We start from the raw sequence: 24,588 nt of genomic DNA, 5'->3' as shown, positions 1-24,588 counted from the left end.
TTCTGTACATGAGAAGCTGCGTGTGGTTGGCAAAAGGGGCTTGAAATGGAGGATTGGGTTTTATCACGTCAGACCCTCCCACAGGTGGCCGTTATGCCAGTTGGGCAGGGGGCAGGCTGGAGAGCTCAATATGTTATGTACAGCTCTAGATTTGAAGGTGCCCAGTTGGGGTTAGTCCTGGTGAGGAAAAGATCTGATGACAGTTGAGTGAGAGGGACTTAAGGCTGCTGCTTGAATTAATTTCCTTTCTATTTATTGTCTCTGGTTATTACATATTGTTTATGACGAGACCGTGCATTTCCTGCTCTTAACATCTGGAGACCAGGTCTGCATGTGTTCATCATGTCTCGTTACGCTGTTTAAAATGCTTTGGAAGGAAGTGTGGATAGGAGACCTGGGTTCTGATCTCAGCTGTGACTTTCTGAAGTTCATGCTTTAGCTCTTGGTGCCTCTGATTCCTTTCCTATGCCTTGTCTATTTATAGTATAAACTTTTCAGGGGCAGGGAATGCATGTCACTATGGGTCTGTTGATACTGCAATTAGACACCTGCAGCTGACCCATGCCAGCCAACTTGGGTTCATGGGATTGGGGATGTGGGGCTGTTTTATTGCTGTGTAGACTTCCCGGCTTGGGACCCTTTTTTCCGAGCTCTGGGACCCTCCCACCTTGCAGGGTCCTAAAGCCAGGGATCCAGCCTGAGCCCAAACAGCTGCACTGCAATTAAATAGCCCCTTTTCCTGAGCCCTACAAGCCTGAGGCAGCTGGGATGGGCCAGCCATGGGTGTTTGTCTGCAGTGTAGACAGACCCTATGTGTTTAGTAGATGGGACCTCCATCTCCGCTGGGGCTCTAGGTGCTACTGTGAATATGTAATTAATAATCATCATAAGTAAAATATTCTGGACCTTTGGGATAGTTTGAATAATATTTAATGAGTTGCTGAGAGCAAAGGCTTTTGCTCTAATATTACCGGCAGACAAGAGGTCTGTGCATGTGAAAATTTATAGTACTGTGATTTTAAGATTGACTCCTTTCCCTGCCCCTTTCAACACTAGAAAAGGCAAGTCACTTTTAATAAATACACTGTTTGTGTGTGAATGTGTATGTATGTATTGTGGTAGTGCCTAGGAGCCCCAATCTCCGACCAGGACCCCATTGTGTGAGGCCCTGTGCAAACATTGAACAAAAAGATGGTTTCTGTCTCAAAGAATTTACAATCTGACCTCAAATTGGGTTGACAACTGGATCTTGTGGGGAAGGGAGATTAGTCATAGAATTTAAGGCCAGAAGAGACCACCAGTGTGACTTCATGCACATCATAGGCCACCAAAGCACATCCAGTTACCCCTGTATTGAGCCCAACAACCTGGATTAGACCAAAGCCCTCAGGAGACTAAACTTCTGTGTACCACAGGCAGAGAATGCATGGGACTGATATGCACCTATGCCTGAGAGCCTGCAATGGCAGGGAATTGATTAGTTGGGATGAGCCCAGATGATCCTAGCAAGTGTCTTGCATGCCACCCTGCAGAGGAAGGTCAAAAAACCCCAAGGCCCCTGCAATTTTGATCTGGGGAAAAATTCCTTCCCATCCCCAAAATGGTGATCACTTACCTCCCTAACATGTGGGTTAGGCTCACCAGCCAAACAGCTGAGAGAGAGAATTTATTAGGTGGGAATGTCTTTTCTGACCACAGAGGCATGAGATTTAGGAACATAACACAGACGACTGGAATGGACCCTATGGCTGCTGAGCCCAGTCTCCCGTCTTCACAGACAACCCTGTCATACAACCCCACCATACATTTATCAAGCTCTATCTTAAAACTAATTTAGTTTGCCCCTGCTACCCTTATTGGGAGGCTGTTCCAACGCCTCACTCCTCTGATGGCTAGAAAACTTCTAATTTTCAGCCTGAATTTATTCATTTATTCATACCCAGTTTATATCTATTTGTTTGTATGTCAACATATTCCTTTAATTTAAATAGCTTTTCTCCCTCCCTGGTGTATACCCCCTCTGATGTGATGTACTTACAGAGAGCAATCATCTTCCCTCTCAGCCTTCACCACTCTCCATTCCCAGCTGGCATGCTGTTGGAATGTTGCTTACTGTGACTGAGGGCAGGTCTACACTACTGAGCACAGTTGACCTAAGTTACACAATTCCAGCTACATGAATAATGTAACTGGAGTCGATGTAGCCTAGGTCGACCCCCGGTGTCTACACCGCGCTGCGTCAATGGGAGAAACTCTCCCATTGACTTACCTTATGCTTCTCATTCTGGTGGAGTACCGGAGTTGACGGGAGAGCGATCAGCAGTCCATTTAGTGGGACTTCACTAGACCTGCTAAATCGACCCCCGGTGGATTGATCGCCGCACGTCGATCCCTCGGTAACTGGAGATGAGCCCTAAGTAGTGCACTGGTCACTGGAGTAGTGTGTATTTGCCCAGGACAGACTGAGATATTGACTTCCTGAAAAATCCCTCCTGCCTCCCGACTTGTACAGTATTGCCAACAACAAATGTTCAACATGCATGAATCAGACCTCAAACATCATTGCATAAAAAATCATGAGGTTATTAAATTAACAACTGTTGGGATCACATTGGATATGCTTAGGTCACATTTTCAAGCTTTTTTCTGCATCCATAAGGACTAGAAACTGACTTAAAGAAAAGAAAAAAAAGAGAAGGCTGAGAGTCTCACATATTCATATGATTCCAGGAGCTGGACCTTTAAGAAAACATCAAACATCACAAGAGTCACAACCGTATTCAAGAGTTGGCAAGACAAGCTATGTGAATTTAACCACTTTACAGCAGCAATAGATGGAGAGAAAGAGGTGTTCCCCTTTATAAGTGGCTGGAAGATGGAGAAGAAAGGAATGGTGAAGGCATGAAATAAGCCCCCCATCAACAAGAGGGAGTCAAAGGAGAGGGGTTTTAGCTTCCTCTTCCCAATAGCTAGCAGCCACAGGGCCTAAATCCCCATAGCCTAGCACAATCATGCCAATACAAAGTGGGTGTCAAATTCTACTGAATCAAAACAATGTTTTTACATAGGTGGAATTGATTGCATATGGTACAACACAGCTGTGAGGTCCAATAAATGCACTAATCCTTCAAAGGGCAATGGCCCAAAGAATTATGGGATATGAAAGGTTAAAAAAAATGGTTGCAGAAAGGGGGAAAATTGAGCTGCTGTCAAGAACGCTCCTATGTTGGCTGGGAGGTGGATGGTGACTTAATTATTTTGTTTCAATCGCTAATTTCTATTTGTATTTTTTAAAAAATACACACACACAGAAAAAACACCCCAGTGCACTTAGGCTCCAAGCAGAATTTATCTGACCAGCAAATAACATCTAGAATGTAGTTAAATAATTAATCTCTTCCTGTAGAGTTGAGCAATGATGGGAACTGTCTCCCACAGCCATTAGCACTCATCTGTCTGTTCATTGGTTGGGGAGGTGATTGTAGAAGGACTCCATCTGGATTCAGTCCTGATTGCTCTGGGTAGTTTTCTATAAACATTCTGTTACTTGGGAGGGGAATGCTTTAACATTGTAGATTGATTAAAACATAATTCATGAGCATCTCAAATTCACAAAGTCCGCGCTTGTCTTTTGTTACTCAAGTCCCTAAACACCTGTTTCCTGCCCTTTTTCATGATTCACAGGGACCCTGGTCGAAAGCAGCTATGATTTTGCTAATTCCTGGGCACTGCACAGTGAAGATAAGCGATGCAAAAGAGTGCCTGCTCCAAGCAACACCTGCAATATTTCATCTGAATTTGCAGATAAGGTTGGTGCCATACCAATGGGCTGTGAGCCCAGTCCTGCTCCTATTGAAGCCAGTAATAGTTTTGTTCCTGGGAGCCCTGCTTGTCAGAGCATGCTCCTGCAAAGTCTGGAGTGTCTTCATCTCCCATTAACTTCCAAGGCGGTTTCAGGTGCTTAGCTCCACACCTGATTGGCCCTAACAGCCTGAATCAAGCCTCAGAAGTATTATGTTCCTAGTACTACAGCACCAGTCTTTATGTAGGTGGAGCTACACACTCACTCAGGCCTTTGTCTAAGGGCATGGCTATACTACAAACGCTTAGTTACTCCACCTCCCCAAGAGGTGGTAGCTATGTTGGCTGGAGAAGCTCTCCTACTGACATAGTGCTGTCTATACAGGGGTGGGGAGGGGTTTAAGGTCAGTAAAGCTATGTCATTCAGGGGTGTGGATTTTTCATACCCCTGAGCGACATAGTTATACTGAAGTAAATGTGCAGTGTAGACCGGGCCTAAGAAGGAGAATAGTTCAGTGGTTAAGGGTTTACCCTAGGATTTGCAACAGCTATGTTCAATTCTGTATTCTTCCACAAGTTTTTCCTATGTGATCTTGGGCAAGTTACCTAATGCCTCTGGATATGTCTATACAGCAACTAGACAGCTGACAACTGAGGCTCGCAGGGCTTGGGCTATGGGGCTTTTTCATGGCTGTGTAGTCTTCTGGGCTCAGGCTGAAGCCCTGGCTCTAGGACCCTGTGAGGTAGGAGAGTCCCAGAGCTTGGGCTTCAGCATGAGCCTGGAAGTCTACACAGCCATGAAACAGCCCCGCAGATCCAGCCCTGTGAGCCCGAGTTGGCTGGAACGGGGCAGCTACAAGTGTCTAGTTGCTTGTAGACAGAACCTCTGTGGCTCAGTTCCCCATTGTAAAATAGGGATAATAGCACTTTCCTACATCACAGGGGTAATGAGGATAAGTCCATTAAAGATAGTGAAGCGCTCAGATACTGTGGTGATGATGGGGGACCATATATGTACCAACTTAACTTTTGTAAGAATAAGCTTTTACAGAACCAACAGAAATATTTCTGTGGTTTGTTTAAATACCAACGGGAGCCGTTTCTTTTTAAGAAACACCCCCATGTACTGCTAGCAGCTCAATCATTGCAGCAGCCCTGTGCTAATGCCCTGATGGTGAAATAGGCTAAAACTAATTACAAATAAACATGCAAATTCCTAGCCTAGCTGTTTGGGTTTTTTAAGCAGTGGGAGATGCAAAAAGTAAACAGCGTGAACGCTGACCTATGAAGGAAGAGTTTTCAATGAACTGCAGTTCAAGAACGTCTAATGGCCTGCAGAGCAGCTGTGGGTGGTACATGGAAAGTTGGCTGGTCAACTGGTGCTGACTCTCTCCTCTTTTTTCCAGCCGCTAGACTTCATTAAAAGAAGCTAAAACGACATGATGATGTGCTTTTTTGGGTATTACTACATGGGCAAGGGCCACAGGGATGTTCTGTTGTTACCAATAGGAGGGAAGGTTGGCTGTACGCTCATGACCATGAGGGGAAGTGTCCATAAGACAATCTCTGTAGTACCATGTGGTCTGCATTATGAAAATGTTTCAGAAGACCTGGTTCGAAGTGTAATTTGTAATGCATGCAGGCAGAGGTTTGGTCCTGATCTTGTGATGAGATGCATCTGTGTGGAACTAGTCATGTTCCTGCATGGGATCACATTGCAGGGTAGGGCCCTGGAACTGAAAATATTTATTTTTAATGTGATGTGTCCCTTTGATCCAGCAACTCCTATTCACTGATTTAACTAATACCCAGGGGCACCAAACGTTTGTGACAGTGGGAATTGGCAGCTTCAGGGGTGTCAAGACTCTGTATAATTTCCATCTCAACAGGTGTGCATTTACATAGATACATAGATATTAAGGTCAGAATGGACCATTATGATCATCTAGTCTAACCTCCTGCACAATGCAGGCCACAGAATCTCACCCACCCACTCCTGCAATAAACCTCTCACCTATGTCTGAGCTTACTGAAGTCCTCAAATCATGGTTCAAAGACTTCAAGGAGCAGAGAATCCTCCAGCAAGTGACCCATGCCCCATGCTACAGAGGAAGGCAAAAAACCTCCAGGGCCTCTTCCAATCTGCCCTGGAGGAAAATTCTTTCCTGACCCCAAATATGGCGATCAGCTAAACCCTGAGCATATGGGCAAGATTCACTAGCCACATACGCAGGAAAGAATTCTCTGTAATAACTCAGATTCCCACCCCATCTAACATCCCATCACAGGCCATTGGGCCTATTTACCATGAATATTTAAAGATCAGTTAATTGCCAAAATCATGTTATCCCATCATACTATCTCCTCCATAAACTTATCGAGTTTAAGCTTAAAGCCAGATAGGTCATTTGCCCCCACTGCTTCCCTTGGAAGACTATTCCAAAACTTCACTCCTCATTTGATTGGTTGCAAATGCACAGTCCCACAAAATTTGATTCTGCTCAGATCTTCTTTGCAGGAGGAACAGAAATGTTTTATTGTTTGAGCTTCCTATCACTAAAAATCTGCAGCTGATCAATTCTGTCCTTACTGAATAGTTATGGGATGAGGGAAGCCAGGGGCTGCATTTTATGATTCTCAGTTGCACTTGGGAGTCTGATACAGGTACAGTGCAAGTCAGTCTAATCTGTCATCAGAGAACTGGCATCAATACAAGGCATGTGCTGCCTGGTCATGCCACGATCACCCTGTTAGCTGGCTTAGCAGTGACATTTGCTGGAGAATACTTTTAGGGCCATTCTGCTGATTGCAGTGCCAGATGCAAATGGAGACTGACCTCATGGTCGTTGTCGTCCCCCCGCCCCCGAATTTCATATTATCACAGTACTGTTCTGTGATCTGAATGCCGAGGGGGGGAAAAAAATCCCCTCAGTAGTACAGCTTATCCCCAGTTAGTGAACATCCTCTTTTTCTCTTGCCATTAACTTCCCGAGCAGTCTCCTCTGAAGGCTGCATAAAAATACACCTAGGCTGTGGCCAAAGAAGTGCTGGGCAAGGCTCCGGAGGGCTGTGTGCAAAGGTGCCACTTATACCCCGCCTAGATCCTGAGCCAGCAATGTGCGTCCTTGATTGCCCAATGCTGAACAGAGCTTGCCTGAAGGCTGCTCTAAACTGCACCAGGTGCCGAGAGCACTTGGGGGACATTCTGGCACCTGGAGATCACCAATGTATAAGGAGGCCTCAGTCACGCCTCTTTTTTCCACAACTGCTGCAACAGATGCTGCCTTAGTAGCTGCTCTGGTGACTCCATGTTCCCCAAGGATTCCCCGAGGCAGGGGATTCTCAAATTAGTCATCATGGGGATAGCGTTGTTTTTCTGGAGTGGTGCAAAGATGCTGCGACTCAGCCAAGGGTCTTTCCCTTGGGCTCCATCTGTCCTTTTTTGCCTCTGCTTTGCAGATATAAATATGTCCTCTGTTTCCATTAGGCACGCAGAAAACACATACAATTCCTCACCACTTGAGGAACAAACCAGTTATTTAAGAATTCACTTACTGTGCATTCAGTATTACAGATTGTGGTGGTTATGGTGAAATCAATTTTTAACCCATTTAATGCTAATCTTGTGTACGCTGGTGTGAATTCAGAGTAAGTCAGCTGACTTTGGCATAGCTCTAGACTGACAGTGATATAACTGTGATTAGAATTTGGCTGAGTAATTGGAAACTGGGGGGCTAATCTAGATTAATGCTTTTTAAATTGGGCCCAAGATCATAGAGGAAATATGATGTAGAAAGTTCTTGCTCTGGGGATGTTTGATTGTTCATTACTCAGCCACATGGAGGACGAGCTTACTTACTGTCAGAGGAGCTTCTGGCTATTTAAACAGACCCCCAAACCTTTTGAGCCTCTGAATAACGATACTCCTATTAAAGATTTTAAATTCATTGGAATATACTCACAACCCCAAACTTATAGCCTCAGGCCCCTGGAATTTAGACAATTGGCTGTGGAAATGTGCTGTTAACTATGGATGCAAGTGGAACCCTGCCTGCCCCATCTGGTATATCCTCACTGCAATCAGAGGTGACATGGTGGTACGTGGAAACATACCTGAGCTAGCTTTCATCTAGAGCTGGGTAAAATTTTTCAGATTAATAATTCATTCACCAAAAAATGCAGTTTTGATTGACCTGGAACAATTCACGAATCTGACAGAAATTTGCCAGAAATACAATAGTTTTGGTCAAAATATTTTTTGGGGGACTGGGGAAGGAGGCCTTACAACTGTTAGCCCAGTGATTAGGGAACTCACCTGGGATGTAGCAGACCTGGATTCAATTCCCCTCTCTGCCTGATGTGGAGAGGGGATTTGAACAGGGATCCCCCACCTCCCTGGAGAGTGCCCTAACCACTGGACTATGAGATATTCTGGGTTGAGTCTCATCTCTCCTGCTGAAGCTGTTCCACTCTTTATAAATAATTAGACCTTTGAGCAGGGACTTACACATGGGTCTCCCACATCCTAGGTGAGTGCCCTGACCACTAGACTCCAGAATAATCCTCACTCTTTCTCTGGTCCAATGACTGTTCATTGTCGTTCATAGTCATTGATAATGACAGTGAACATGTTTTTCCTAAGCCTGAGTTAAGGTCTGTGGAGAGTTTATCTTGGTTTCTGAGTTGATAGAAATCTGCCTTATTTATGGAGCTAAAGCTCTGTGAGACCTGCTCAATTTGGTTTGCTTGACTGCACCAAAAATACAAACCCATTCTAAAACCGGTTGGAGCTGCAGTGTGGATGAGGCTTTGGTGCCTGGAACTGTGCTTATAACTGGTTGGGGCCACTGGAGCGTCATCTGTCAAAATCAGTTTGAATTTGTTGGAAAATTCTGCCATCATAGACAAGGCCACAGCAATCACCCAGCCCTGGCCTTGATTCTAAAGCAGAATGAACACAGTTTAGAGAGTGGATTAGAGTTTATAGTTATCCGATGAAGTGAGCTGTAGCTCACGAAAGCTTATGCTCAAATAAATTGGTTAGTCTCTAAGGTGCCACAAGTACTCCTTTTCTTTTTGCGAATACAGACTAACACGGCTGTTACTCTGAAACCTATATAAACCATGTTAGATATTGCTGCTTTGCAAGACGACATTTGCTCCACAGGCCAATGAAATGAGCTCCTCTATTCTGTGAATTCCTGAGCCCACAGCATTTGACAAACATTGACTTAATTTATTCACTGCCATGAATAAACATTGTACTATTAATAGAAGTCCAGCAAAAGTGAGGGCTTGCTGAAGAATTCTGATCTTTTCAATCAAGAAACAGATTCCTTTGTTTGCTAGCTTCAGCTATGCAAATCTCCCCCGTCTCTCAGCCCCTTTGGATCTGAGGCAGTCAGCTGGTAGGGGAAGAGAACAATAGCTTTGGTTCATGTCATTACTCTCCCCCATCTAGATCTGGAGTTCTCCTTGCCTTTTCTTCCCCCACAAATTGCTGTTTCCAACCATGTCTCTGTAGAGATGCCTCACAATTTAATTGGTTTAACAAAAGCTTTGGAAGAGGAACAGCTCTATGGGCCTGATCCAAAGGCAAAACTGGAGCTCTTGCGTTGGCTTCAATAAAAAGCCTAGCATTAAGTATGACAAACAGTGGAGCTCTGTAAATTGTTTTGGAAAAAAAGGAATTGCCTGGATACAGATTACTCATGACAAGATGAAAACTCTGACAGGGAAACTGTCTGGGTGCAGGGGTAATAGTAAGAGGAGTTGGGGTAGGACAGCTCCCCCTGCTTTCCCAGATTTTCCCTTCTGCTCTGGCTAGTGAGGTGAACACTCCCCAGGCTGGAGAAGCTGAAGTGGGAAGCTAAAGTTGCATTATTTCTGGGGCTCCTAACCTTTCCTGCCAGTGTGTGAAACAGCAACTGATGGGGGAAGAAGTAGTATCCTGGCTGTGACACCCCTATACACCTCCTCTCCTCCAAAGGAAGGTCAGTCCTGCCTGCTCTCTGCCTTTCTCCTCCACTGGAGAAGGGAACAGAGAGAATTCTTGTTGCCTTCCTCTCTGCTCCAGGGAGACAGCCCTCTCCCCACCCCATGTCAGCTCTGTCGATTTTTGCATAAAATCTCTGTCTTGACATGTCTTTAAATTGTGCAGTTCCCTCCATTTGACAATGTTCCATGGAAGGATCCCTCTGAGCCCCCATCTTTACCTGCGTTTTGTGCATCTGTGCAGATTCTCCTCCCTGGTCACATTCTCTATCATGCTAGAAAATGGGGATGGGAAGCACCAGCAATATGCTGGCTTCACCCATGCACACCTGCACACGCTTTTGCTTGGATGGCTACAGCTCTGCCTGGAGACTTGAACTCCCTTCAGACACATGTATTCCCTGGTCCCCATTCTCTTCCTCTTGCTGCAGTACAAGAGGAAGCAACACTGCAGCGTCTCATAAAACCCAGACCTCTGATGATGGCTTCTAAACCTGGTTATCTCCCCAGCCTCTCTTCATCTACTTTAACCACTGTATTGGGGTGATGATCTCCGTCACCTAGAAAATGAAGTACCATCGTGTGGTGATGACCTATCAGCTGACTCTAGGGATGGATAAGTAAATGCGATCACAGGCTGAGGTTAATTCATACACTGTCTTATGATTTAATCCATTTCCTAACAATTGTTAAGGTAGAGGAAAACATATTGTCTCTCCTTTGATGGTTTTTGATGTCCAAAAAAGTTTGTCATGTAAGTAATTGTGCTCAGTCATACAATAGCTGCATAACAAATGTCTGTATAAAGCAAGCCTCCCAGACCTAAGCCATGCTACCACTACAATAGATGCAAGGGACATAGCTTGCCCCTGTACTTCTTGCAGTTTGCAGTATGTGTGCATTTGGCTAATTGTGTTTAATGATGATCTGTAGCCATGTTAATGACCCGGTTCATACAGACCGGGTTTTAGCCTGGTTACAGAAATCAGCAGTAGCCGTCCACACTGCCAACTGAAGCTGTGTTGTAAACTGAGTCATCAGAGAACTGTGTTTAACTGCTCCTCCTGACTCAGTTGTATTTGTAGTGTAGATATTAGAGCTGAGCGAAAATTGGAATCTCTGTCCAGCCGAAAATTTAATTTTGTGGAAATTTTCTGACAAAAATTCATTTAGAGAGAAAATTCCCAACCAGCCCTAATAGATAGACTGTCACAGGAGAAAATTGTAATTATTTATGTTCTTGGTATAAATGATAAGCTCTGCATTGTACTGTACAGAACATAGATAGTTCCTGCCTCTTTGAACTTACTTTTAAAAACCCAGACACATGAAAGACAGGACATGCTGGGAAATCCAGAAAGGGAGTTAACAAAGGTGAATATTTTATTTGTGGTGTACAGCTCACTGCTTGTGGGCATTGAGGAAAGAGTGGGATTTTAGGAAGGATTAAATGAGGAGGGAATGATGGGCTGGCAACCTGGGTAAGGGGGTCATCCCATGGATGGAAGGTGTAAGGAGGGGTTACTGGGAGAAGGAACTGAATGGGGCACAAAGGATGGCATTGCTGGAAACGTGGAGAGGGTGGAACATTGGAGGAGACAAGGTATGGGAGAGACTGATCCTTGGACATGAGGTTGGGAAGTTGTACAAGGGACTAGATTTTGACACTATTACTCTGTGTTTGTGCGGTGCCTAGCACAATGGGGCCCCATTCTTGTTTGGTCTTTAGGCACTACTGTACTAAACATCATCATCATCATAATAGTTGTCTTATGCCTAGGTCACGAAGGTCCTGCCTGCATTGCAGTTACACAACCAGGAGGTGCGCAGTTAGAACAAGGTTGTAGCTCAGCTGTATCATAGAGGTTTTTTTTTTTTTTTTTAAAGGAGCTGGACCTCTAGCATGAAATTCAGCCTTAATGTAAGCCAGTAAGAAATTATATCCACTTTTACCCCAGTGCTCAGTTTGTGTCCTTTATCCTAAGAGTTGTGTCACGGTTCCCTTAACATAGTAATAACAGCTTAGTTCTATGTTCACAGACGAAACCAAACTGTTGTATAATGGAGTGACCCAACACAGCTGTATTTATAATACAGATGGAGGAAAGAAGTGGCTTTGCAGCAAAACTCTTGCAGGAAGAGAGGTCTGCTTTTTTAGAGTGGTAAAAGGTCTTTATACATTCTTAAATGTGATCCTCACTTTCAAGATTTTACTTTCCCTTAGAAATAGTACTCGGGGGCTATCTTTCATGGTGTCCTTGTCTAATGCTAGAGTAATATAGCTATAAATAGAGCCCTAATAACCAGATAATTTTGCCATTGACTTCAATGGGAACAAGATAAGATGCATAAGGTTGAGTATTCTCTGTATACAACAAAGAGAGCCAGTGCTGAAGTGAATCTTGTTTATCTCAAGACCTTGGAAGGCAAATGGAGAAGTATATAGCTTGTGCGCCTGATTTCCCTCTAATTTACAATGGTATAAATCAAGATGAACTCCAGTGAAGTCAAGGAGTTACAGTAGTCCTGTCTCTCTCTTACACGGGTGTCTCATACAGGCTCCTGCAGCGTGTGGGAGAAAGCTTGGCTGAGTCAGTGTGGTAAGTTGTGTATTATTTATACCATACTCAAAGGTGTAGAAGGCACCTAACGTGACCGGTTTCTGCTTCAGAGAGCTTATAATCAGGCAGACCTTTTTAACATTCTTCATTTGATAGGGGAACCATGAGAAAACCAAATAAAATGAAAGTCTAGAAACAATAGACCCCCCCCCCAAAGCATATCCCTCCCAGATGATGATATATAGACCATATTTTCTTTCTGTTCACAATAGATTTCAAACATAAAGGAAATAGAGGTCATTCTTTTCATGTTAAAATGCTTTACTCTGCCTTAAAGATTATTTTTTAGTACTATCTATTTAATGCAATTTTTCTTTGTTATGCAATTCAGACCTACGGCACTGACCTCCTGAGATCCCTTCCAACCCTGATATTCTGTGATTCAGAGAGCAACAGAAATGCAGTGCAAAAGAAATCAGAAGAATGTATAAAATTCCACTGACAATTTTGCGCGGTGGGATTAGGGGAGAAGAGAAGTTGGCAAGTTATGTTCACAAAGAATCATCCATGCCATGGTGCTACCAATCACATTTAAAATGACACTGTCAACTTGAAATCAGATGAATTACAAAAACCTAAAAATAAAGTAGTGTCAGATCCTACATTTGTTCCTAAATATCCCTGTAATTTTTTTTTTGTGGTTTTACAATCAGTTTTCTATATTTTTATTTTCTCCCGCTGTTGCTATGTGAAAGAGCCATAAAAACATCAGGAGGAACTGAGTAATGCCAGAATTTTCGAGTGGCATTGATTTGGGTCTCCAAAGTGGGATGCCTTGGGCCTGATTTTTCAGAGGTGCTGGGCACCCAAAACTCCAGGTGAAGTTTTGTGGCTCAGCATTTCTAAAAATCAGGTCTGTGGCATCTCACGCTAATCACCCAGAATCAGCGGCCACCTTTCAAAATATGTCTGAAACTAATTAATGGTAGAGTGGAAACCAGTGAAACTGACTATACGTGGTGTGTTGTCAAATGTACAAAATAAACAAATTGATCTTTTGGCAAATTGGCAATGTCCTATGAAACATTTGCAGAGATTCTTTTCCATTCAGGCTTAAACTCCACAAATCTATAGCAATACACTGTAGCAACAGATCATAGAAATGTAACTTGGTTAAAATTCTGGGATCCAAACTTTTCCAGCCTCGAGGGTTGTTTAGAATCCAAACTGGGGTCCAGACCTAAATTTTGCAGGTAGCTGAACTATACCCTGGCAGCTGAACATTTCTGAAACTGGAGGAGGGGATTCAAAATCCAGGTCTAAATGTTATGGCTTCATCCCCTCTCCAATCACAAGTAATTTACCAACACATTAAATCAGTGGCCTTTTAAATTTCTCATGGAACAATACCGTCAACTCCTTACATCTTTACACTGAACTACATTCAAAAAGAAAATAATTTATATTCTATTAAACTGAGGTAAGGATAGTGATTAAATAATAGTGAACTGATCAGTGTGTCCTACTGCTGGAGGTGGTCAGTGAAAATGTTCTGAAATTTCATTTTGGCAAAATATGCTGTTTTAGGAAGCTGAAATGTTTTGTGGGGACATATCAGTTTCCATTAAATGTTTGTCAGGAAGGTTGAAAAGAGAGCAAAGAGATTCTCTATTGCTGGGTGATTACGGCACTATTGTGAGAGGACTGATTTAAGTCCCTACTCTGCCTGATGGAGAACAATTTGGGAGGAAAAACTCTACTCTGAATCAGGCAGAGTAGAGACTGGAACCTGGGTCTTCGACACACAGGCTTTTGTGAAAACCTCTAAAAGGTTTTATTTTTGTTCCAGCGTGGCATGAAAACAAATTCTGAAATATCACAAGTTACCACCATTGGGAATTGTTGGTGTCTGTCTGTCAGGATTGAGCCCCTTCTGCTGCGTTTGAGGATTGGCCAAACCCAACCTCCAGGCAGATTAATGAGCTCAGCTGCATTGTGTAGAACTGCCTGATTGGCTGAAGGGAGGCAGCAGGCTTGCTTTTAAGCTCAGCAGCAGCAGTTACTGGTTGCTCAGTGCTTCAGCCTAGCAGCTGTTGATCACTCTTGCTCCTACCCTGCTCCTGGTTCCTGACTTCAGCTCTGATACTTGGCATGTGGCCCCTACACTGTCAGTTCTAATTACTGCCCTTTACAGAATGGAATCAGAACTGCTCCAGCATGTATATTAGGCTGAATAATGTCCCTCCTGATAGAGAAAAGACAGTACTTGTGTCTAGTTTGAGAAAAAGGAATGGCTTATTTATAAGGCAGGGCACAGACATTGTCAATCCCTGGTGCTCTCAACTTGTGCAGCACAGTGTAACCACCTCAGTTCTGCAAGTTTCTGCATGCAGGTACACGTCTTCATCCACAAAGAGCAGCTTGTGCCGGTGTAAAACAGTGATAGTCTCCTTTAGCTCCAATAGTAGGGGGAAAGGCCTTTGGAGCTACAGGATTTTTCTTATCCTGCAATCATTGTGAACATTTGAGGGGGCATAGTGTGCAGCATAGTTACAAGTGAGTGTTCTGAAGTGGCCAAAGATTAGTTACAAACTCACAGTGATTCGGAAAATGGGGTTTTGGGGAATCATTCGCTTCCACATCTGTATTACTTTTCTGCTGGATGTTGCAAATTCTGTGCTTATTAATCATAAGAACAAAAGAACACCCATACTGGGTCAGACCAAAGGTCCATCTAGCCCAGTATCCTGTTTTCTGACAGCGGCCAATGCCAGGTGCCCCAGAGGGAATGATCATCAAGTAATCCATCCCCTGTCACTCATTCCCAGCTTCTGGCAAACAGGCTTGGGACACCATCCCTGCCCATCCTGGCTAATAGTAATTGATGGACCTATCCTCCATGAACTTATCTAGTTCTTTTTTGAACTCTGTTATAGTCTTGGCCTTCACAACATTCTCTGGTAAGGAGTTCCACAGGTTGACTGTGCGTTGTGTGGAAAAAATGCTTCCTTTTGTTTGTTTTAAACCTGCTGCCTATTAATTTCATTTTGTGGCCCTAGTTCTTGTGTTATGAGAAGGAGTAAATAACACTTCCTTATTTACTTTCTCCACACCAGTCATGATTTTATAGACCTCTATCATAATTAACTATATTGATGCATTGACAAGATACATCAGAAGAAGGAAAAAATCAGCTATAATTTGTCAAACAAAGTCCTTGGAACGTCTTGAACAGTTTAAATTAATCTCTCTCCTACTACCAGCAGCTAAACATTTAACTACATCAGACTCAGAGTAACTATTTATTTATTGCTTCCTGGCATATACCTATATTTTACTTTATATATAAAATCAGTTAGCTCGCAGCCATTATGTCAAATGTTGGTATGGAAATTCAAGGGTCAGAGTAACTCCCATGACTTCTGTGACACTTACTCATCTTCTAATCCTGGAGTGAAAAAATAGGGTATAGATAGAAATATTAGAATTGAGCAATACAATATTAGACTTATTGTTGTCTTTGATATAATGTATTTGTGTGTGTGTATGTGCGTGTCGAGAGGTTAACATAGGTACCACATTGGTCCTTTCTGTTCTCTGCCTTTGCTACATAATAGTTTGTCTCCTGAGGGATGTAATAATTTGGTATAATTCTGGTTGTTGGGCTTGGTCTGGAGGTGGCTGGGTGGTGCTTATTGGCCTGTGATGTATAGCAGGTAAGACTAGATGATCAGGTTGTCCTGTCTGGCCCTAAAATTTATGTCACTACAACTCTAATACTTGACTTTGAAGGGTAACTGTGTGTGTGTGGTAGAGGAGTGAGATTTCTTTTGCTTTAGATTATATTAAAATTTTCAAAGCCCCACAATCCCCCAGATTGTCTTTCATACTGCTCCCCTACAGATCATGACCCACTGGTTGAGGAACACTGATCTAAACAGTTTGTAACAATATTTTGATTTTTTTCCCCCTCACTTGTTCTAATTATGGAGGATGTCATGGAAAGGTGCCAGCTGCTAAGGACGTCTTCAGTATTCTCCAAATGCCACCATCGAGTTGATCCAGAGGTATTCATTGGTCTCTGTGAAGAAGACATGTGCAGATGTGCTCAGGACATGCACTGTCACTGTCCAACTTTCCTTGAGTATGCCAGGAGCTGTGCTCAGCAAGGAGTGATTGTGGATGGCTGGCCCAACGACAGCTCGTGTAGTAAGTCCATATCATTACGATTCCAAAGCTTCCCTTTAAGGCTATTATTGCTTAACTCACAGATCTATACATTGCAGTTGAGAGGGTCAGTCAGAAAAAGCTTTCACGCCTGTCCTAGTTTATCAAGCAAGATTATTTTGTTGGCTTGTTCTTTACTAGCTTGTATCTACTCCTACGGGAGTGTCTGGCCATGATGTGGCTCCCTTATCAGTAGAGTGCTGCCAGCCATGAGCTGTGGGATGAGGTGGCTTGATTTCTAACTCTGCGAATAAGCTTCCAGAATAAGATGTGACTGAAGACATGATCACCCTATTTTGACCAGGGAAGTACACTTTCATTAGGGACAGGTGACAGGGTGTTCATACCCAATACCCAGCAGGTCAAAGAAGTGGCTAAAAGTCTGTGAGGGCAGAGAGTGGGAGGAAGAGATGAGAACCTGCCCTCTTCCAGAACATCTGTTTGAGCTGCCAGTCAGGGGAGATGGGCTAATAAATGAGGCAGTCGTACTTCCTTGGGGTATGAGTCTCCCTGTTGCCCTGCAACACTAGTACACTTTTTACTACCAGTACAAACTGTGTGTAAGATGCTGCCATTCTGATCTGGTGGTGTGTTACAGCCACGTTACACTCTCCTTGCACTGACAGAAATAACTACACAAGGTGTGGGGCAGGGAAAATCAAGCCCCTGGTTTGCCAGTGGGGAGGGCCAGAACCATTCTCCATCCTGTTGGGAAGGGAGGTTTATTTTCATTTGTGGTTTTAGTCAATCCCACAGATCAGCAGCATTTCATTTGTTTTCCCTTGTTTACTCTTTGTGGGAGGAGATAAGTGTCACAGTTTAGGCCACTGCACCTGTACTCCCCATATCTGGCCCAGCAAAGACACCCACCCTGTTGGGTGGAGACCTCCATCTCTCTCCCTTCTGACCCAGACTGAATACCTCCCTGATTCTACTGTGAATTCACCAGTAGTCAGTCTGCCGAAGCAGGCCTGCTTGCTTGCTCTTCAGAGACTAATAACGGTGTAACTGGCCATAGATATGATTTACCAGGCAGCTCTTTCTATGCAAGCACATTTTATTCTTACAGTACAAGCACTGCTGAGAAATTATTAAAACCAATAAAAGAAGCTACACGTATGCTAATAAGCTTACCAGAGATCACCTCAACTCCAACAAGGGCTGTGGCAGGTGATTAGTCCTTCAAAGCCCACCACAGAGTCTCTTCTTGATCGCAAGTCCATAACAGCCTCAGCTTAGAACTAGCACACTCGTGAAAAGTTTTAGCCTACCCTTTATGGGTCTTTGCTCTGGAGTTTCCAGGAGCAGGTAATTAGCGGACAATGGGTTGTTCTCAAGGCACAGCTTCAAAAGGATGGGACAACCGCTGAGTCATTTGTCTTCCCAGAAATTGCATTAGTCAGTCTCGTAGGGAAATTACATACGATTCCCAATAACAAATACACAATTGCATTTTTAATACAATGAACCCCGAAGGTGTTAAACTTAACCCAGGTTTTGTCTATGCTGCGCTTTTGTCGGTCAGGGGTATGAAAAAAAACCACAGCCCCGGCAGACTAAAGTTTTACGGACGAAAAGTGCTGGCGTAGACTGCACCTTGTCGACGAGAGACACTCTCCTGCTGACTAAGCTAGCGCTTCTCACTGGGGGCAGATTAATTTTGTTGGCGGGAGAGCTCTTTCCTGCTGACAAAGAGAAGCTCCACTGCGTACCTGACAGCGGCACGACTGTAGCGACACAGCTGTGCCACTATAAGGTGCGCAGCGTCGACGTAGCCTCAGTAAATTTTATCTTAATTACACCATGGCCAGGATATTGAAGGATATGGTCGTATCTATCATGACAAGCTTAGATTTATTTTTTTTTCTGCTGATGAGGACCTTACACTGCTTCCTAGAGACCTGAGGCCTGTGAGGCGTATGGTCCGCTCGGAAAGAGACTACTCTGTGCCCTAATCCTAACATGAGGGCATTGCTTTCTTTTGTGTTAGCTGTTACTGAGGCATCTTGCCAGCAAAGAAACTCTGCTTGCATGGTGTGGTGTTGTCCGTGCAAATCAGTCGATGTGGTTGTCACCAGAGGGCCCTTTAATACCAGCATTCTGGGTAAATTTGTCTCTGCTAAGCTATGTGTGTCCCATGAATAAAGTCATTGGGAAGCAGAATTCACTGGAAGTTTGATGATTGTTGTTAAAAGAAGCCGAGGAGTTAAGTGCGTAGATGAACCCATGCACTTTAAGGCTGATCCAGCTCCAGGATATATTTAGGGATTTCTAGGTCCCACACCTGATTCGCTTCTCCCTGGCAATAAAAGACATCAGTGTGACACAGTGAATGAGCTGTACAACTGTGAGGGTCTTTAGGAGGCAAATAATCTATTTCTGCATCGGAAGCAGCTAGATATCCTTGCAGGGCTTTACTCAGTAATGGATCACACAGATTCCACTCAGAATTATTGTCACGTAATTTGCTTTCTTTCTGTGGATGATATGTGATTTGTGGAAAAAAAAAATTTTTTTTTTTTAACCTTTAAACATGTCTACAGACCAAAGTGACAAGGTGGATGAGGTAATGTCTTTAGTGGACCAACTTCTGTTGCTGAAATATATAAGCTTTCAAGCTTTCACAGAGGTCTTGTTCTTGTATAGAACAGAGTGGCAGATGCAACTGTCAAATTAAGCAACAAAATTAACATCTATTAAATATTTTGTTCCCGAAAATGAAATCATTGATCAGAGAGGATCTGACCTTATCTCTGACCCTGGTCATTTGTTCTACGATAATTAAAGAGATTAACAGCTATTAAGGGATATGTATTTCTAATTTCGTTTAATTGTTTCAGGGCCAAGATGTCCAGTTGGCATGGTGTATAAGGAGTGTGTATCTCCTTGTGTCAAAACCTGCCAGAGTCTGAATATCAATGAAGTTTGTCAAGGACAATGTGCTGATGGCTGCAGCTGCCCTGGTAATTTATTTACTGATTTATTTACTCAGAGAAACATTTGGCAATGATGTTACCTATTTTACGAGAAGAAGAAAACCAGTGTCTGTCTTCAAATGTTCCTGAAATCAGCACTTCGCTTTGTTTGTGTGCGCTCTAGAATAGGTCAGTTTCTATACTGCCTGTATGCTTGCTCTATGAAAGGACTTCTATTTAAGTTCAATTAAAAAAATAAAGGTCTTTGTGAAGATCAGCACCAGTTAGTGCAGCAGGAACTCCTTCCAGGCCAGGGGTTGCACCATGTGATGCCTACCAACATACAGATTTCTTCTGAATTACTTCAGGTTAGAGGAGTCCACATCTCAGAAGCAGAAGATGAGAAGATTCTACTGAGGGCGGTTATTAAAGCAAAAAGGGGAAATATTTTACATTTCGTCCAGGAGGATCCTTAGTGATTTAAACCTATGGGGTGAATTCTTTTTACTGCCTCATTCATACAAATTATCTCATTGAATTCAACGGGGCTACTTGCATGGTTAAGCTGAGCAGAATTTGGTCTATGTGTTTTTTTCTCTCTTCCTCTAATATGCCTATCACTGCGGCTGCAGAAACCATGTTCTCCCTCCTCTTGCTTCTCTAATGGGAATAGTCTTGTAGTTCATGTTTATAGTGTTGACTTCACGGACGTGTACAAAGATGTGTGTTTAAGTCTTTCTAGTAATTTACTAGATACCTCATGTAACTGAGTGAGCTTTAACATGCGGAAAGCATGCCTTTGGTTTCACAGCAGGGGCTTGGCAACAATGCTAGAGGGGAGTGGAGGGTGTGTGTGTGTGTGTGTGTGTGTGTGCCATCAACATTCCATTCTAAATTGGTCTTTACTGCTATTTACACCTCACAGTTGTTCTTATTAGTTTCTTGTGTATCCTGTCAGTGCAGGGTATGCCCTGGGTAGGTACCAATGGGAGGTGGCAGGGTGGGGGAACTTGAATGTGTCTATGGGCCAGTGAATTAACAGGCAAAGTCCTATGGTCCATGTTATAGAGGAGGTCAGACTAGATGATCACAATGCCCCTTCTGGTCTTAGAATTTATGAATCTATGAACTCCTGCTGCTCAACCTCACCCCTTTCCTTCCTCCCCCTGGTCAAGCGTTGTGTCTGTAAAGCCCCAGTATAGTTCATTTTGTAAGGAGTTAGCCTTTCAGATCTGCACATCTTCCTTGGTGTCCAATAGCAAGTGTATATGCCTTTTGCCGGTACTTGGGGTGAACACTGCTCAGCGCCCTTTGCCTGCAGCAGCAATGCTCCTGAACTTTTCATCTTGTCTGCAAAGTGGCTTGTACAATTATAAAGACAACTGTGTAAGAAACCCAAATGATGATGTGCTGCAGCAGGTTATCAAAGCATTCTTGGGCCTGGTCTATACTATAGTGTTAGATCGACTCAAGGTGGCTTACGTCGATGTAACTCTGCCAGCGTCTACACTAAAATGTCGCTCCCACTGATGTAACTCGCCCATTATGCTGACTTAACTCCATCTCTCTGAGAGGCATAGAGCTTAGGTTGACATAGTTAAGTCAATGCAGTGTCAGTGTAGACACTGTGTTGCTTATGTTCACTGTTGCTGGCTTTCAGAAGCCTTCCCACAAAGCCCTGCGCTGACAGTTAAATTGGTGCAAGTGCTCCTGGTGAGGCTCCGCGCTGCTGACATAAGGAGTACAGTGTGGCCATGCAAAAGCTATTTAATTACTATGGTGGCTGTATGTCAATGTATCTTAGGTTCACATAATTCTGTACTGTAGATGTATACCTTAACCTTGGATGAGAGGTGTCCAGGCTGCAAGTGGAGAAACAGGAGTTGGATGATTGAAAGAACAGGGCACTGAATATGCTTGATCACATCCGGTTATAAACACTAAGCAGAACAGCCTGGTTACTGCTTGGATGGGTTCCTCCAAAGCAGAGTTTGGATTAGGCTATTCCTTTAGAACAACAGGCACTGCTGACTCTATCCGCTGCCCGGCTTTGCCTCACAAAATAGCTTATACCTGCATAGCGGTGTTAACAAGACAGCTAATGGAAACTGGAATATTATAGCAAAACTGCTTCAGAGCTGACTGATTTCACCTCACTCCCATCGCCTCACAATCTGGACAGGGTAGGGAAGAGCCAAGAGAGTGGAATTAATTAGCTGTGAAGTACTGCTGCTACCCTGCTTCACAGCTGGTTGTTTCAAATATAGTAGAACCTCAGAGTTACGAACAGCTCGAGAGCAGAGGTTGTTCGTAACTCTGAATAAAAAGTTACGGTTGTTCTTTCAAACATTTACAACTGAACATTAACTGAATACAGCTTTGAAACTTTACTATGCAGAAGAAAAAGGCTGCTTTTAACCATCTGAATTTAAATGAAACAAGCACAGAAACAGTTTCCTTAACCTGTCAATTTTAAAAAAACCTTTCCCTTTATTTTTTAGTAGTTTATGTTTAACACAGTACTGTACTGTACAGTATTTTTTTTTTAAGTCTCTGCTGCCTGATTGTGTACTTCCGGTTCCAAATGAAGTGTGTGGTCAGATTGTAACCCTGGTGTTGGTAACTGAGGTTCTATGGTAGCTGCTCCGGTCACCTCAGGTCAGGAGACGTGTGAGGGGAGAGAGCAGAGAAATGGAGCTGTAAGAGGAGGATGGGAAGGGCACTACAGAGGATGCTGTGGAGGGAGGGAATGGCAAAGGGAAGCAAGAAGGTAACTACATGAGTGTCAGGGAGAGAAAAGGAAGAAATACTTCAAAATGTGTTCTATGGCTTCAGTGCAGTGTGTTAGTGATGGAGAATTTCACCTGAGTTTCATAACATGCCGCATCCAAGAAGGATCTGACCAAGTAAACGGGGAATCTTCTTATGATGGGACTTGAGGAGATTTTACCAGCTTTTTCCTCCCTGCTCCAGTCCAGCCTGTGCTCCAAGAGAAAAAGGAGCCAGTTCAACTTGGGCACCACACAGTTGTTTTAATGTTTAATATTTAGCTGTTTTTGCCAAGAAAATACAGACTTTCCATGTTCTCCTTGGAGAGCCCTGCTGCTTTTAAATGCATAGATCCCAGTTTAATTTCTCACTGGGATGGACTTCTCAGAAGTAAATATAGGGAAGGGGTATCTTCTAGTTGTGAGCCTGGGTCTCTGAAAGCTAGGAACCCTTTGCTCCATTCCTGGCTATTCCATTGGCTCATTGTGTGACCTGGGACAAATCATTTAACTTGTCTGTGCTTCAGTTTATCCACCTGTAATATGGGCACAATAGTCCTTAAAGGAGTTACTGGGGACATAACCCGCTCATTCCTGATTTTTCTGCATGAGTGAAGGAGGAATGATTTAACTCAGCAGCTTGACATTTGTTCCTCTCACAGGCCTGTTTGTGGAACGCAGCTTCCTTCTACTGCTTGCTGGCCAAGACAGCTGCAGCTTCCATCTTGGCCAGCCAGCAAAACTGCAGCTGCTTAAAGCGTGCTGGCTGGACAGCCACCATGCAGGCTCTCTGTTTTTCCTGCTGGTTTGCTGTTTGCTCCTCCAGCTCCCGTCTCACTCATCTCTCCTCAGCTGTCACTACATGCTTTTACTCACCTATTGACTCCTATCCCCCCCCCTTCCCCATTGAAACCCTTTGATATATGTAGTTCTGATAAGGACTTGTGACCTTGGTCCTGGGATCTATCCCCACTGGTGACCATACATATGGGCCCATGGCCTGTTATGTTTAGACTACAGTTCCAGACGAGCCCTGATCATGAACATTCAGGTCCAGGTTTGGTCTTGGATTTCAGTCCTCTTCCACATCTCCCACACTCTAACCTTAGAGGTGGCTGGAAGTAGGGTTCTGGCTTGAGTCCACCCCCCCGGTGATTGATTGTGCAGAGTTGCTTAAATGGGATGTCTACGGGGCTTCCAGAAATGCACAATTCAGCATGTTCACAGGCAGAAGCAGCATCTGAATGAAACTCATCAATTCGCATGAGGTTCTTTGGACAGTCCCAGCCCTTTTTAGTTGGTTCTGTGAGTGACCCTGGATAACAATGCAAATGAAATTGTGTCAAGAGTGGATCTAATGTGTGTTTGTTTTGTTTTTTCCATTGCCTGATCTATCCAGTGGGGAAGCTACTTAATGGTGATAGCTGTGTTGACAGCTCCGAGTGCTCCTGTGTACATTCTGGCATGCGCTATCCTCCTGGCTCCTCTATCTCTCAGGACTGCAACTCATGGTAAATATGATGATGTGGTGCAATTGCTACGATCCAGGCTGCTCTAGATAAGTACTGCTCTTCAGTTTTGCCCCCCTCCCCCTTTTCTTTTATTTGGCAAATGCCCCAGTCTAAGATTTGGAAGTGCCAACCTCTTCCCAGAAGCAAGCTGTTCACAAAGACTCAATCAACTCCATTTTCACAGCAATATTTGATCTAGCAGAATTGTGTAGGGGTCATAGTCTTTCATGCAGTGGAAAAATATTTGTTTTCTGAATAACACAAACTTGCAGACTCCCAGTCCCAGCTAGTTTTGGACAGCGGAGTTTTGTTTTGACTTACTACATTTATTTAACTTCCCATAAACCTAGTTCAAAATGTCCTTTGAGAAGGGCCAGTTAAGACAAATTCATGCCCCCTCCTTCTTGCAAAGACATCATGTTGCCCCTTCCAGCTTTATAGCTTTAGATTGAATGTGCCACTTTCTTCTTTCACATCTACCCCGAATGCCATTCTGGGGGGCGGGTGTTACCCAAGCCAGAAGGAAGGGAGTGAGAGAAATATATTCTGAACGGTGTGTGTGTTAGGAGTATGGGGAACATTGGGCAGATTTTTCCAGTCAGACAACAGAAGAGGGAACCTGATATGTGGCCCAGCCAGAGCCACAGTGCAATAAAGCAGGAGGCTCTGCGTAACACCACAGTCAGCAAGAAGCAACTCAGCCCCTCACACCCATGTATCAATGGAGCATGAGCAGTGACCATCACATTAGCACCTCAGTCTCTCCCTGGTGGGATGGAGCCCCATGACCTTAGGGCCTTCTGCAGCTCTG

General features: G+C 43.7%; 1 protein-coding gene across 6 annotated transcripts in view; it reads left to right on the top strand.

Annotated features, from left to right (window-relative positions):
* VWF (von Willebrand factor) overlaps positions 1 to 24,588 on the top strand; it is a 227,597-nt gene that overhangs the window by 20,604 nt on the left and 182,405 nt on the right. For all 6 annotated transcript variants that reach the window (XR_012155350.2, XR_012155349.2, XM_073315040.2 and 3 more), the window contains exons 6-9: positions 3,685 to 3,809; positions 16,349 to 16,565; positions 19,424 to 19,546; positions 23,666 to 23,777. Coding sequence is in view for 4 of the 6 variants with exons in the window: in XM_073315040.2 (XP_073171141.2) it covers positions 3,685 to 3,809; positions 16,349 to 16,565; positions 19,424 to 19,546; positions 23,666 to 23,777 (577 nt within the window). In the remaining 2 variants the exon portion in view is untranslated. The remainder of the gene's footprint in view (positions 1 to 3,684; positions 3,810 to 16,348; positions 16,566 to 19,423; positions 19,547 to 23,665; positions 23,778 to 24,588) is intronic.

Source organism: Lepidochelys kempii, chromosome 1, assembly GCF_965140285.1.
Source record: "Lepidochelys kempii isolate rLepKem1 chromosome 1, rLepKem1.hap1, whole genome shotgun sequence".
Lineage (NCBI taxonomy): Eukaryota > Metazoa > Chordata > Testudines > Cheloniidae > Lepidochelys > Lepidochelys kempii.
Note: the sequence above shows the minus strand (reverse complement) of the source record. Positions and strands in the feature narration are given on the sequence as shown.